This window comes from Panthera uncia, chromosome A2, assembly GCF_023721935.1.
Source record: "Panthera uncia isolate 11264 chromosome A2, Puncia_PCG_1.0, whole genome shotgun sequence".
NCBI lineage: Eukaryota > Metazoa > Chordata > Mammalia > Carnivora > Felidae > Panthera > Panthera uncia.
This window is the reverse complement of record NC_064816.1, coordinates 112,518,019-112,531,593: the sequence shown is the minus strand read 5'-3', so window position 1 is coordinate 112,531,593 and position 13,575 is coordinate 112,518,019. Positions and strand designations below refer to the sequence as shown.

The 13,575-nt window shown below is 37.4% G+C and overlaps 1 protein-coding gene and 1 long non-coding RNA gene across 2 annotated transcripts in view; one reads left to right on the top strand and one right to left on the bottom strand.

Annotated features, from left to right (window-relative positions):
• Positions 1-13,575, bottom strand: part of LOC125929996 (uncharacterized) — a 55,504-nt gene that overhangs the window by 14,247 nt on the left and 27,682 nt on the right. The window contains exon 2 of the long non-coding RNA XR_007460027.1: positions 9,482-9,632. This is a non-coding gene — a long non-coding RNA (uncharacterized LOC125929996). The remainder of the gene's footprint in view (positions 1-9,481; positions 9,633-13,575) is intronic.
• The window catches only part of CA2H7orf31 (chromosome A2 C7orf31 homolog), a 42,592-nt gene that overhangs the window by 8,686 nt on the left and 20,331 nt on the right, over positions 1-13,575 (top strand). Inside the window, exons 3-4 of the mRNA XM_049641611.1 lie at positions 2,844-3,020; positions 13,273-13,344. Of these exons, the coding sequence (XP_049497568.1) occupies positions 2,844-3,020; positions 13,273-13,344 (249 nt within the window). The remainder of the gene's footprint in view (positions 1-2,843; positions 3,021-13,272; positions 13,345-13,575) is intronic.

Here is a 13,575-nt window from a genome sequence, read left to right as displayed (position 1 = left end):
TGGAAACTGTGATGAATCAGTGTTCTTTGTTCTCTACAACATTATACTGTTCATCTCTTGGCAACAGATTACCAGGTTATTATAAAAGGATAAAGCTTTGAAACAGCTAGGTGAAATACATGCATAGGACAAGCTATGTGGAAAGGTACCCAGAACTTCCACGCTCTGTGAGTGCACTACTCTCCCCACATTGCCATGTATTCATCAACCCAGAAGCTCCCTTCTCAGTACTTTTGGTTGTTTTCAGTGGGAATATATTCCAAATAATCTAGACAGCCATAACTGGAGACTTAAGTCATTAAATCCTTACTAATTAGGAAGCAGATTTTTTGTCACGTATTCTTAAGTGTTTTGTGAGGCCTTCTTCTAGGCAGAAGCTTCCATTCTTGTGTCAATGGCTACAGTCCAGGAAACAAATCCATCTCTCTGGCTTCACTCATGCATGCACTCATTCAAAAGACATCCACTGGATATGTTCTATAAAGCATGGTTACAAGAGTGAACTGGTTAGAGTCCTTGCCCTCCACTTCCTTGTTAAGAACGAGCAGGAAGAGCCATGTGAATTACCAGTTTTTAAGGTCAGAAAACCCTACCAGCCAACTTATGAAATTTCCACATCTCCAGCCCACTGAATGGCACAGTTATAAGGGACGAGAAAACTTTAGCATGCATAACAATCATCTAGAGGGCTTATTAAAACAGATTACAGGGGCTCACCTCCAGAAATTGTGATTCCTAGGTCTGAAGCAGAGCCTGAGAATTTGTATTTCTAGCAAGCTTTTAGGGAGATGCTGATGCTTGGTCCATGGTCCACACTTTGAGAACCACTATGAAAGGAGCTCTAGATAAAGCTTAGGAGCAAATGCTTCTGCTCCTTTGCAGGACTCTCCATTTTTAAAAATCAAAAGATAATCCATAGCCAAAACCATTCAATGGGGAAACAATATTCTTTTCAACAAATGGTGCTGGGACAACTGGATAGCCACATGCAAAAAAAAAAAAAAAAATGAAGCTGTATCTTTATCTCACACCATGTATAAAAATTAACAACAAATGGGGTGCCTGGGTGGCTCAGTCGGTTAAGCGGCCGACTTCGGCTCAGGTCATGATCTCACGGTCCGTGAGTTTGAGCCCAACATCGGGCTCTGTGCTGACAGCTCAGAGCCTGGAGCCCATTTCAGATTCTGTGTCTCCCTCTCTCTCTGACCCTCCCCTGCTCATGCTCTGTCTCTGTCTCAAAAATAAATAAACGTTAAAAAAAAAAAAAAATTAAAAAAAAAAAATTAACAACAAATCAACATGGATCAAAGACCTAAAGATAAGAGTTAAAACATAAAAACTATTAAAAGAAAATAGGGGTAAATCTTCATGATCTTGGATTTGGCAGCATATTCTTAGATATGACACAAAAGCACAAGAAATAAAAGAAAAATCGATAAGCTGGACTTTATGAATATTAAAAACTTTCGTGCCCCAAAGAACACTATCAAGAAAATAAAAAGACAACATATAGAATAGGAGAAAATACTTGTAAGTCATATATCTGAGAAGGGACTTTATCTACGAGTTTTATACCTCAGTAATAAAAAGAAAGCTCAGGGCCCCTGGGTGGCTTAGTCGGTTAAGCATCCAACTTCGGCTCAGGTCATGATCTTGAGGTTTGAGTTCGAGCCCCCATTGCGCTCTGTGCTGACCGCTCGGAGCCTGGAGCTGCTTCAGATTCTGTGTCCCCCTCTCTCTCTGCCCCTCCCCTGCTTGTGCTCTGTGTGTGTCTCTCTCAAAAATAAATAAACGTTAAAAAAAATTAAAAAAAAGAAAAAGAAAGCCCAATTTGAAAATGGCAAAGGACCTGAATAATACACATTTCTCCAAAGAACATACATGAAATGGCCAATAAGCACATGAAAAGATGCTCAACATCATTAGTCATTAGGAAAATGCAAATCCAAACCATAAAGAGATACTACTTCACATGCCCTAGGAGGGCTATACAAGAACCTAGAGATGGACAGAAAGTAGATTAGTAGTTGCTTGGGGCTAGGGTGGGGATGGGCAAGTGTGGAAATAAACAATGGCTAAAGGGCACAAGGTTTCTTTTTGAGGTGATGAAAATGCTGTAAAATTATCGTATGATGGTTGTACATATTTGTGAATATACTAAAAACCATTTAATTGTATACTTTAAATGGATGAATTGTATGGTATGTATATTATATCTCAATAAAAGAAAGAAGTACATGGAGTACAACTACAAATCACCATCATCATCATCATCATCATCATCATCTGTAGGCCCTCAAAAATTTAACCTCATTCCTTCAGCAATTCAAGGATGCCCAAGTAACCAGTGTCTATCATAACGTACCCAACACTGAGAATTCTGTGTTTTAACAATGTAATCTAAAAATAATTTTAAAGCTATAGGAATTTTAGTTGTTTGTCTTAGTGTGTTCGGGCTGCTATAACAAAGTCCTCCCGACTGGGTGGCTTCTTAGAAGCAACATTGATTTCTCACAGTTCTGGTGGCTTGAAGTCCAGGATCACTGCGCCAGCATGGTTGCATTCTGGTAAAAGCCTTCTTCCTGGTTTGTAGCTGGCACCTTTTTGGTGTATCTTCACATGGAGGAAGGGGCTGGCAAGCTCTCTGAGGTCTCTCAAGAGCATGAGTCCCATTCATGAGGGCTCCGCTCTTGACCTAGTCACTGAGTAAAGGGCCCACCTTATACCGTCACACTGGGCATTGGGATTTCAACACATGAATTTGGGGGACACAAAGATTCCGACCATAGCATTCCATAGTATTCCATGCTGAAGTGATTTCAAAAGTATCTCTTTTTTCACAGATATCAGGAATTAAGGGAGTCATTCCAACAATGTAGACTTCCATGGGGTGCTGACAGAGAATATGGTGGGGTAATACCCATTTCACTCCCTGAGGAGCACAGGCCAAAATGTGAACCTCCTCATCTCATGGGCAAAGGACATCAGCATTATGGATTTGGTGGAGAAACCTGGCCAAGGTAAATAAACTTCCTGCTCTTTACATAGAGATCCTTATTTTGCATTTTTCTTTGCTCTTTGTTTCCATTGTGAGTCTTGTTGTTAACTTAAATCTACCTCCAAATTTATTTCTTTTACTATTTATGAAAAGACACAGATGGAAAAACTAATTATATAATTTCTAATTGTGAGATCTGTAAAAAAAAAAAAATCTGTTTATGGATGTCTTTGCTATCCTGAGAGATGTTCAATTATTGTGATCAGAAATTTTGATTAATTCCCTTGCTAATCACATTTTATCTAAACTATATGAGAATATTCCAGAGAGATATTAAATTTAAAATGTTTTTGCTTGAGCAAATAGCTGGCCTCATTTGTATACATGTTGTTGATTTTTGGAACTTTTGATTTCTAATTTGTTCATCAATCTGTAGTCATTAGAATCTACTGGGCATTGTTTTCAAGTAATAAAATATTTCAATAATCACTTGTAACTCTTAAAGTCACTCTTTCGGCGACTTTATTCAAAACATATTAAAACTGAAGAGAAAGCAAAAAAAAAATCTGAGCAGCAAATTAAATGTCACATTAACTATTTACTAAAAATATGAAATTTTAAAAAACTATGAAATTTACTCAAAGCACAATCTATCAAACCTTCCCACAGAGCCTACCTACTCCTGCTTTATCCAACAATCCTGCTTACCTGGCTTACTAACAATCTAGCTAACTAGTTTTTTGTTCTAAAGCAGTTTCAAAAAATACATTAGGAAAGACAAGCTGCAGGCAGAAAGAGAAACAATAATGACATGTGGCAGCTAACGACCTTACTGAATAAAAAGCAGACAAATGAAAAGGCCTCTCAGTCCAATGGGAAAGCTGCAAATACTGACATATTACAGATAGCAAGGACCTCAAGATCATGAATTCATCCAACAGATTTCTTCAAGTCCCCACTCTCATGGAACTTACGTTCTAATATAATATAGAGAGATTTATAATATCGTTGTACAGTAGCCACATTGTTATCCTGGTTTTACAATACATGGAGACCCAGAAGATTCAGTACCTTTCCCTGGATCACACAACTGTGAAGTTGTGGGACAGGGACCGGAGTCCAGATTTACTTGACCCCAAAGACCAAGTTCTTTTCATCTGTCCATTCTGTTCATCATTCACTCCAGCTATTCATTTATTCAGCAGTTTTGAGTATGGCAAGCATTGTTCCAGACTAGGGTTGTATGTATCTCTTTATGGACTCTACGTCTATTGTCCTCAAAATTTACATATTAAAAAAACACACAACAGTCTAAAAGGATCAGAACTGTACTCACAGAATTCAAGAGTGTAAAAGAAGAGCCAAAGACAGGTTTCTTAAGGGAAATCCAGTTTGAAATGAGAGGTTTGTGTCTGGTGCCTCACTGAATGCAGCCCTAGGCCACTGGGAGATAAAGTACTAGTTCCAATTAGAATGCCCATCATCCCTGGCTCAGAAATGCAGGTTGCTGTAATGTATTCTCTTCACAACTATGTTATATGTTATCACTTTGGCATATTTATCTCTTAAAAATATATTTAGGACAAAGTCCTATTTTCTGATACAATGCACATTACTTGGCAAACAACTACAGAATAGGTTTTACTTGTTTCCTAATAGGTAATAACTTCTGTCACAATATTTTCCTTTCTCCCCAAAAAGGGCCTTTTGTTTAATAACAGAATATTTTCCAGCTCTCTGAGGGGTCAAGCCTCATCCCGGTCCATATAAAATCTTGCTCTAACAATCACACCCTACCACCTTCCCTAATGGGGATTTTCAGTGGGGTGCTGTGGTGCCACACATTCACCCCATCCTCATGGGGAACAGGATCACCCTTTTGCCTCACCAACCCTCCACTCATATCACTTTATAAATTGAAAGTACCTGCTTCTTTTTTTTTTAAGTTTATTTATTTATTTTGAGAGAGAGAAAGAGAAAGGGAGGGAAAGGGAAGGGGCAGACAAAGAGGGAGACAGAGCCCCAAGCAGGCTCTGCATTGTCAGCACGGAGTCTGACATGGGGCTCAATCTCACTTTGTGAAATCATGACCTGAGCCGAAATCCAGAGTTGGACACACAACCCACTGAGCCACCCAGGCGCCAAGTACATACTGCTTAGGAAATGTCCAGTGAGAGGTCCTATGGTATGTCGTCTGAGGTTAAGAAGTTAAAAGAACATGGCTTACTAATGGAAATATAATCATATGCATTTATATATGCATGTTCCAATGCAATGTCCCTGTCAACATCAGTATTCCTTCCGGCATTTCATGACATAACCTATATCTAATTAAAACGCTTTTAAAGGAACTTAAACAATATCTACTTAACCAAGCTTCGGAAATTCAAAGTGAAATTGTCATCACCTAACTCAGCATCCATTCGCTTAGAAGAATGAAGTTACAAAGTAATAACAATTTATAGCTTTGTTTTCACTTCCATAAACACTTCTTCTTATAAGTTTGATAAAGTAGCAAAGTTTTTACTTTGTTTAAGAAAAAGGAAATGAATCTTCCTCTAACAACCTGGCAAATGTTAAAAAGCTGTTCGATAGATATACAGTGCTCTGTGAACTAACGAATACTTTGAAACTCTTGCTAACCAGCACCCTTTAATGATGACACAAGTAGTAGTGGTGGTGATAATGCCTGGAGGTTAATGCTTATGAAACAAAATCACAGAATATCCCTCTCCTGTTACCTAACAGAGAAATAAACAGGAAATTCACCAGCGGCCCCCAAATAAGAAAAGAAGAACAACTTTATGCCATTAATTTTAATATTATGTCAAGAAAAGAAAATTCCATGTCATTTATTCCAGTCCATAACTAAATGTTTCTCAAGAGGGCATCTGGAGCAGGACGGTTCTTTGTCCGGTATACTGCAAGATATATATCATCTCTGGCCCTCAACCTGTAAATACCAGTCTCATTCATTGTGACAACCAAAATAAAACCAGCCACACATATTTCCAGACCCCTGGAAGTGCTGCAGGTCCAGAGAGAAGACACACTATTGGTTGAGAGGCATTATACCTAACTCCATCCCTATATTCCAAATGCATACTGAGACGAGTCAACAAAATCCTGATAATTCTCCAATTTGAAGAGAAGATTAAAAGACTGAGCAATCCTAATAGGTAATCCTATTAGAACTGAAGAAAAGCCTCAAGAGTAGAAGCCTCTATTTTAAAAACAACAAGATCTCAGGGCGCCTGGGTGGCTCAGTTGGTTGAGTGTCCGACTTTGGCTCAGGTCATGATCTCACAGTTCATGAGTTTGAGCCCCATGATGGGCTCTGTGCTGACAGCTCAGAGCCTGGAGCCTGCTTCAGATTCTGTGTCTCCCTCTCTCTCTGCCCCTCCCCCACTCATACTCTGTCTCTGTCTCTCAAAAATAAATCAACGTTAAAAAAAAATTTTTTTTTTTAAATAAAAACAACAAGATCTCAAGAGAGATGAAGTTGTGCAGAATATGTGGTCTTCCAGAACACTGTGTTGACCTGAGGGAATGAGTAGAAGCCATGGGTATGGCTCCTTCCCTAAATGAAAGGAATGAGCCTTACAGAGGACATTTAATAGGACCTTAGACAGCAGTACCAAGAGACTCGGATTCCATCTGACACAATCTCAGCACTTAACTCTCTGTCCCCTCCATCCCATCAGGCTAAAGAAATATGGAGAGAATAATATTCAGTCATCAAGCTTGTAGCACAGACAGAAAGGCAAACTTATTTCAGATGACAGGATCAAGAATTCACCCACACTAGATCAGAGCAAATAGCTGCATTTAAACAGAGCTGCTCAATTAAATACATGTAATATGAGAAGAAATGATGAGGCACCAGGAATATAAAATTATATCTATATCTATATCTATATCTATATCTATATCTCACATTAAAAAACTAGTCTGAGAAAAAACATAGCCCAGGAAACAAAAGTAGATTCTCTCTTTTTTTTTTTAAACTACATTCTTTATAAAGGGACTAAATAAGTATGTGAATCTCATAAAAGACAGGATGATTAGAAAATAGAATATTATAAAAGGGAAGACCACAAGGCTTAGGGAAAAAATAAGAAAAACACACAAAAGCACTCACAAATCTAGTAAAAAAAAAGAAGCAGCAAGAAACAGAATGGATGTGACTGAAAATTGATATAATGGCATAAAGACAATAAATCACAGAGAAAGCAGAGAGAAAAGATAAGGATATTAAAGCAATAAAGGAAAAAGTTATGGCTATTAAGAACAAGCATAATTATCGTAAGGAAAACTGATGTCCCAAATGCAGAGGATCTAACAAGTAAAACAAATAATAAGTAAATCTAACAGAAAAAGGTATTCAGAGATACACAAGAAAATTCCCTTGAAATTAAGAACTGAATCTGAAAATCAAAAGCATATACCATATAATGGCAAAAATAGAGTGGAAGTACTGACATTGAGATACAACCTGGTTATTTTAGCGAGAGAGAGAGGAAGAAAGAAAGGGAGAGAGAGAAAATGTGAGTGGGGGAAAAGAGCACAGAGAGAGAGAGAGAGAGAGAGAGAATCCTAAGCAGGCTCCACGCTCAGCATGGAACCCAATGTGGAGCTCTATCCACAACCCTGGGATCATGAGTTGGGCCAAAATCAAGAGTCGGATGCTCAACCACCTGAGTCACCAGGCGCCCCAATATTATTTTATTCATAAAGAAAGAGTTCTCTCAACATTCAAGCAGGAAAAGCAAGGCACCTACAAGAAGGAGAGGAGGCTGGCCTCAAGCATCTACAGCAGCATTCAACTCCAGAAGACCTATCTTCAAAGGTTTGAGTAAAAGTAAACATAACCCAAAGATATTGCATAACAATTGTCAATCAAGCATAAAGACTGCGATACAGGCAGAGTTTAGAGTAATAGCACCTAATGAGCCCTTCTTAAAAAAAAAAAAAATCTGAAAATGAAATTTAACAAACCAAAAAATAAGTCAAAATAAAGAACTCAAGAACAGAGATACTGTGATAAAAGGGTTGATGATGAAGCATGAGATGTCTGGACACTAAATGGTGAGCCCTGAATCCATTCACATGGTTGGGAAAATTATCATCATACAATTAGGTAAATGTTATAAACCTTGGCAAACTACAGATTAACTAAACAACCAAAATGGAGAGATCAGAGAGAGAAAGCAGAAGCGAGTGAAATGGTCTCACGCCTGAGAGTCAAAATTACCTAAGAAATAATAATGACTCCCAACATCCTAAATGTTTCAAAAACATTTTCTTACTTTTACATGAATCTTTTAGAAATTTATGTCTATGTAGTGAAGAAATATACTTATGGTTCAGGAATTCCTACAGTTTTACACTGCCATCTATTAAGTGCTAATTAATTTTTTTAATTTTAATTTTCTTTTAGAAATTGAATGAACATTCATCCTACTCTTGAAACTTTGATTCTGACTACAGCTGTCCATTCCCCCATTCTTATTTCCTTACATCTACTTTTTAAAGAGAGACAGATATCTAGAATCATGTTTTACATGGTAGTATTTATATGTACTTTTTTGTAATTACTTAAACCTTTAAAATGAGAATGATGCCATTTCCATAAAAACAGAAAACAATCTCTTTTTTAAACAACAGCATTAATCAAGTACTTGTACTTGATTAGCCACACATTGTGCTAACTGCTTTATAGACATTATCTCATTTAAATTAAATTACATTTGACTTTTTCACAGTAAAACCACTTTTGTTCTTTTTTAAATTAAATGTTAGTTTCACAAGTTATCCATTTGTGTCAGGAGTTTTAGTTGCAAAAACAGAATCGGTTCTGACTAGTTTAAGAAGAGGATCTACCAGAGGATATTAGGTTAACTCACAAAACTGTGGGAGGGCTAGAGAAATAGGCTAATTGCTAAGCTTCCGGGAATAATATCCAGACTCATTCTGGAGACTCGCCTCCTCAGGAAAGAGCTTATGCTAAAACTGGGCGGCTCTGCTGCTACCTTATTAGCAATATGGATGCCCCTCTTGAAGCCTGTGTTTTTAGGCTACTCACATTCAAATCAAAGTCTGGTTGCAGATATGGATGACTGGCTCGCTGGTTGCTCAAGGGGCTGGAAAGTGGATTCTTCCTGGGCAAGTGGGATATTCAAAATGTGAAAAACTAACAGAATACCGAGAGGGTACTGTAAAGATGTCAGCCACCTGTGCCAGTTGACTGTCACACTAAATAACAGCAGCAAAAACAGTATCATGCTTTCCTATTCAACATGTGGTCCATGCACCAGCAGCATTGAGTACCATCTAGAAAATGATAATGCAAAATCTTGGACCCCACCCCAGATTGACTGAGACAGAATCTGCATTTTAATAAAATCCCTCAGGTAATTCTAACATGCAGAGAAGTTTGAGAACGGCTGCCAATGCAAGACGTTTTCATGAAAATGCACTCACCTCCCCCAACAGGGAAACCCAGAGTCTCATCAGTGCCTGCATCCAGCTCCAAGTCCAAGATCTCTGGGTGACGTTCTCCTCTAGTTCAGTCATAATCTTGCCCTGACAGTTCACAGCTACACACTTAATGAAGTAAACCGTCACCAACACCCTATATAGAATAATAAGGAAATAAGGGAAAAGGGTGAATGAAAAAATAAAATTAGTTAATATATAAATATATTATATATAAATATATTATAAACTTTGTAGTATTATATATTATGATATATAAAACATATAGAAAAATATATTAAGTGTGTGTGTGTATATATATATATAGAATATATATACTATATATATACAATATATATAGAATATATATAGAATATAGAATATATTCTATAGAATATATATAGAATATATATATATATATATAGAATATATAGAGAGAGAATAACATAATTATATACATAGCCAAGTTCACTTGCCCTCAGCAAGCACCTGGGCTGGTACAAGTTCATTACAAGTGGGGTACCCCCCAATGTTGTTCCTGAGAGATCTAAGCAATTAGTGGTTTTACCTGTGTGAGGCTGCTCCAGTATTCCATTAAATTTATGCCACTAGAGGCAATACTAAGAGGTGTCCAAAAGATTCTTTAGGTTCTAAAAATACTTTTGCCCATGACTGCACAGCAACAGTCCTCTTGCCCTTGACATTCAGAATCAATCATCCCAATCTACTTCTTGCCTGTTTTCTCCAATCATAAGGAGCCTCCAATTACCACATCATCAATTCAACTTCCAATTCAGTGGGACCATTGTGTCTTCTCATGGTAGCATTTCTCCCTTGACCTCAAACCCAGCAAAACTCAAAGCGGTTGGGAAGGAAGTAACATTTTTCTCAAGTGTAACAGTAAGTATAATAGTGAGAGGTTCCACTCTGACCCTTTGCTTTTTAGACCATCCGCTCTGGCTATGAGAGACACCACTTCTTGGCCACTGGTTCAGAGCATGTGCCACACTCTTTAGGACAAGCTGCAGCCACAAATGAATCTTCAACAAGCTATTCTACATTCTGTAAATAGGAGACCAGTAAATCCTTTAAATGCAATCATTGCCTTATTTCTTTTGTGATAAATTGAATTCCTTAATCGAAAGTAGTATTTTTTAAGATAGCGTGCAGTGAATAAGGCATTCAGGAAGTCCACTGGTGATGTAACTGGCAGAAGTATATAGAGAAAGAAAGGGAAATCTGTCTTTAGAAGTGTCTACTCCTGTGGGGATAAATCATCTCTTTCACGATGTAATCAACCTCCCATCAGGTGGCTGACTAGTACACCCAGGGAGAGTTTTCTCTATGAAATACTTAGGGTTAGGGGCACCTGGGTAGATCAGTCAATTAAGTGTCTGACTCTTGATTTTGGCTCAGATCATGACCTCACCGTTCATGAGTTCAAGCCCTGCACTGGGCTCTGTGCTGGTAGCACAGAGCCTGCTTGGGATTTTCTCTCTCCCTCTCTCTCTGACCCACCCCTACTTGTACTCTCTCACTTGCTCTCTCTCAAAACAAATAAACAAACATTTGAAATACTTGGGATTAGTAACTTCCACTGGCAAACTCAAATGTTGCCAGGTCAGTTTGATGAGAAGTTCACGTTGTTGAATCTACCTATAACTTCTGTCCTGCCTCCATGGTAATTTAATTTATGAAGCCACCGAGCAAGCACTGTGATGACTGGAGAAAGCCTGACACTCACAGAGTTGGTCACTTTGTTTGCCTAATTACGAAGCACATCCTCAACTGTAGGACTCTCTTGGTTAGGACTCTCGTGGGGTACAAATAACCCTCACTACTCTAGGGCCATTCTCAAAGACTGAGAAAGCAAGCTTTTTAGAACTTTGGGTAGATGAGATAAAAGACGGGTGTTTAAAAGATACCTGGAGCCACAAGCAACAGTTGAGCACTACAATGCATATTAAAACACTATAAGCACAAAGAGCAAAGGCTAATGTAAACCATGAACTTTAGGTGATGATGATGTGTTGATGCAGGTTATCAATGGTAACAAATGTACCACTCTGGTGAGAAATAGTAAAATGGGGAGGCTAAGCCATGTGTGGGGATAAAGGGTATGTGGGAAATCTCTCTACCTTCTCTCAATCTTGCTGTGAACCTAAAACTACTCTCAAAATACAAGTCTTTCTTAAAAAAAAAAATTAAAAAAAAAAGTCAAAGACAAGGTCCAGTCTCCCTTGACCACTGTCCCACCAATTCCAGTTTCCTTCCTAGAAGGAACCATTGCTGTCACTTTGGTGTACCTTCTTTCACACCTTCTGCACATTTATATAATTATACATGTACCCCTTGAAAATATATGTATTATACAGTTTAAGTGTGGAATCGCTGGATGTATAGTATTAGGCAACTCGGTTCTTTTTTCGCTCTCTGCAATCTAAAGACTGTAAACACAGATCGATCTAATTCATTTTAATTTCTCATTGTGTCTACAATACAGATGCATGAGAGATTATTTAGCCATTTTCATATTGTTTCCCTTTTTTTGACATTAACTATATGTAACGAATATCCTTCTTGTACAGTTGTACAGGCCTCCTTGAGCTCATGCACAAATGTTTCTCTAGGGAAAATCCTAAGTGAAAGTTATGAGTCACAATATATGAATACTTTTAATTTTTTTAACGTTTTTTTTTTATTTTTTTATTTTTGAGACAGAGAGAGACAGAGCATGAACGGGGGAGGGGCAGAGAGAGAGGGAGACACAGAATCGGAAGCAGGCTCCAGGCTCTGAGCCATCAGCCCAGAGCCTGACACGGGGCTCGAACTCACGGACTGCGAGATCCTGACCTGAGCTGAAGTCAGACGCTTAACCGACTGAGCCATCCAGGCGCCCTGAATATTTTTAATTTTAGAGATATGGCCCAAATGCTTTATATTTTCATGGTAGTGTGTAAAAGTATCTATTTACCCACACTCCTGGCCAACTGTGTCATATTATCAAACTACATAATTTTTGCCCATCTAGTAAGTATAAAGATTATCTGGTTATCAAAATTCATTTCTCTGGTTGAGTACTTATGTTCATGTTTTCTTATGTATGGTCATTTACATTCCCTTTTCTGTTCTTACTCTTTGCCCATTTGTACTGTCTTTTAGCTATAGGTTCTTACTAATTATATTCTAGATAGTAATCCTTTCTATATCTTTATTGCAAAAATTTCTTCCAACCTTTGTTTTGTTTTGTTTTGTTTTAAAGTAAGCTTCATGCCCAGCATTGAGCCCAATGTCGGGCTTGAACTCACAACCCTAAGAGCAAGACCTGAGCTGAAATCAAGAGTCGGACCCTTAACCAACTGAGCCACCCAGGCACCCCTATTTCAGTTTTATTCCATCCCGTATTCAAAGGTTTTCTTCTGATGTCATAAAATTTCCTTTTGGATTTTGAATTTAAAAGAAAAATCTCATTTAAAATGTTTTCCCCACCACAAAGAAAAAAATACATTCTTACATATTTTAATATTTGTATGTTTTCCCCCAAATATTTAGATTTTTAATCCATCTGAAATTATCTTTATGCATAATATGAAATGGAAATTTACTTTTTTCCAAATGGCTAGTGATTTTTCCTGCATTGTTTACTGAAAAGTAAATCCTTTGCCACTGACTTACAATGTCACCTTTTCATATACTGAATTTCCATAAATACATGGTTGTTAGTCTGTTCGTCTTTTTACTATCTGATAATCACTGTATTAATTTAAAAAGATGTTCTATTTAATCTTTCTTTTCAGAAAACTTCCTATTGAACAATTCTATTATTTGACACAGAACAAAAAAAGTGACATCTATGGAAATGATTCTTTGTAAGTTTGGGGTTTCTTTTCCTCATAATGGACCAAATAGCTTTTTTAAGTGAAAATGTGTTATATGAGAAATAAAAAAGCTCCCAAATGGGAACTTTTAGAAAAACAAAAGTGTTCTTTTATTTTTCCAACAGAGATCATTAATAATAGAAACAAAAACCAAAGAAATAAAAATTTAAAAAATAAACCAAAACCCACTTATAGTTTGTAGCAATTAAACAAAGAAAAAAA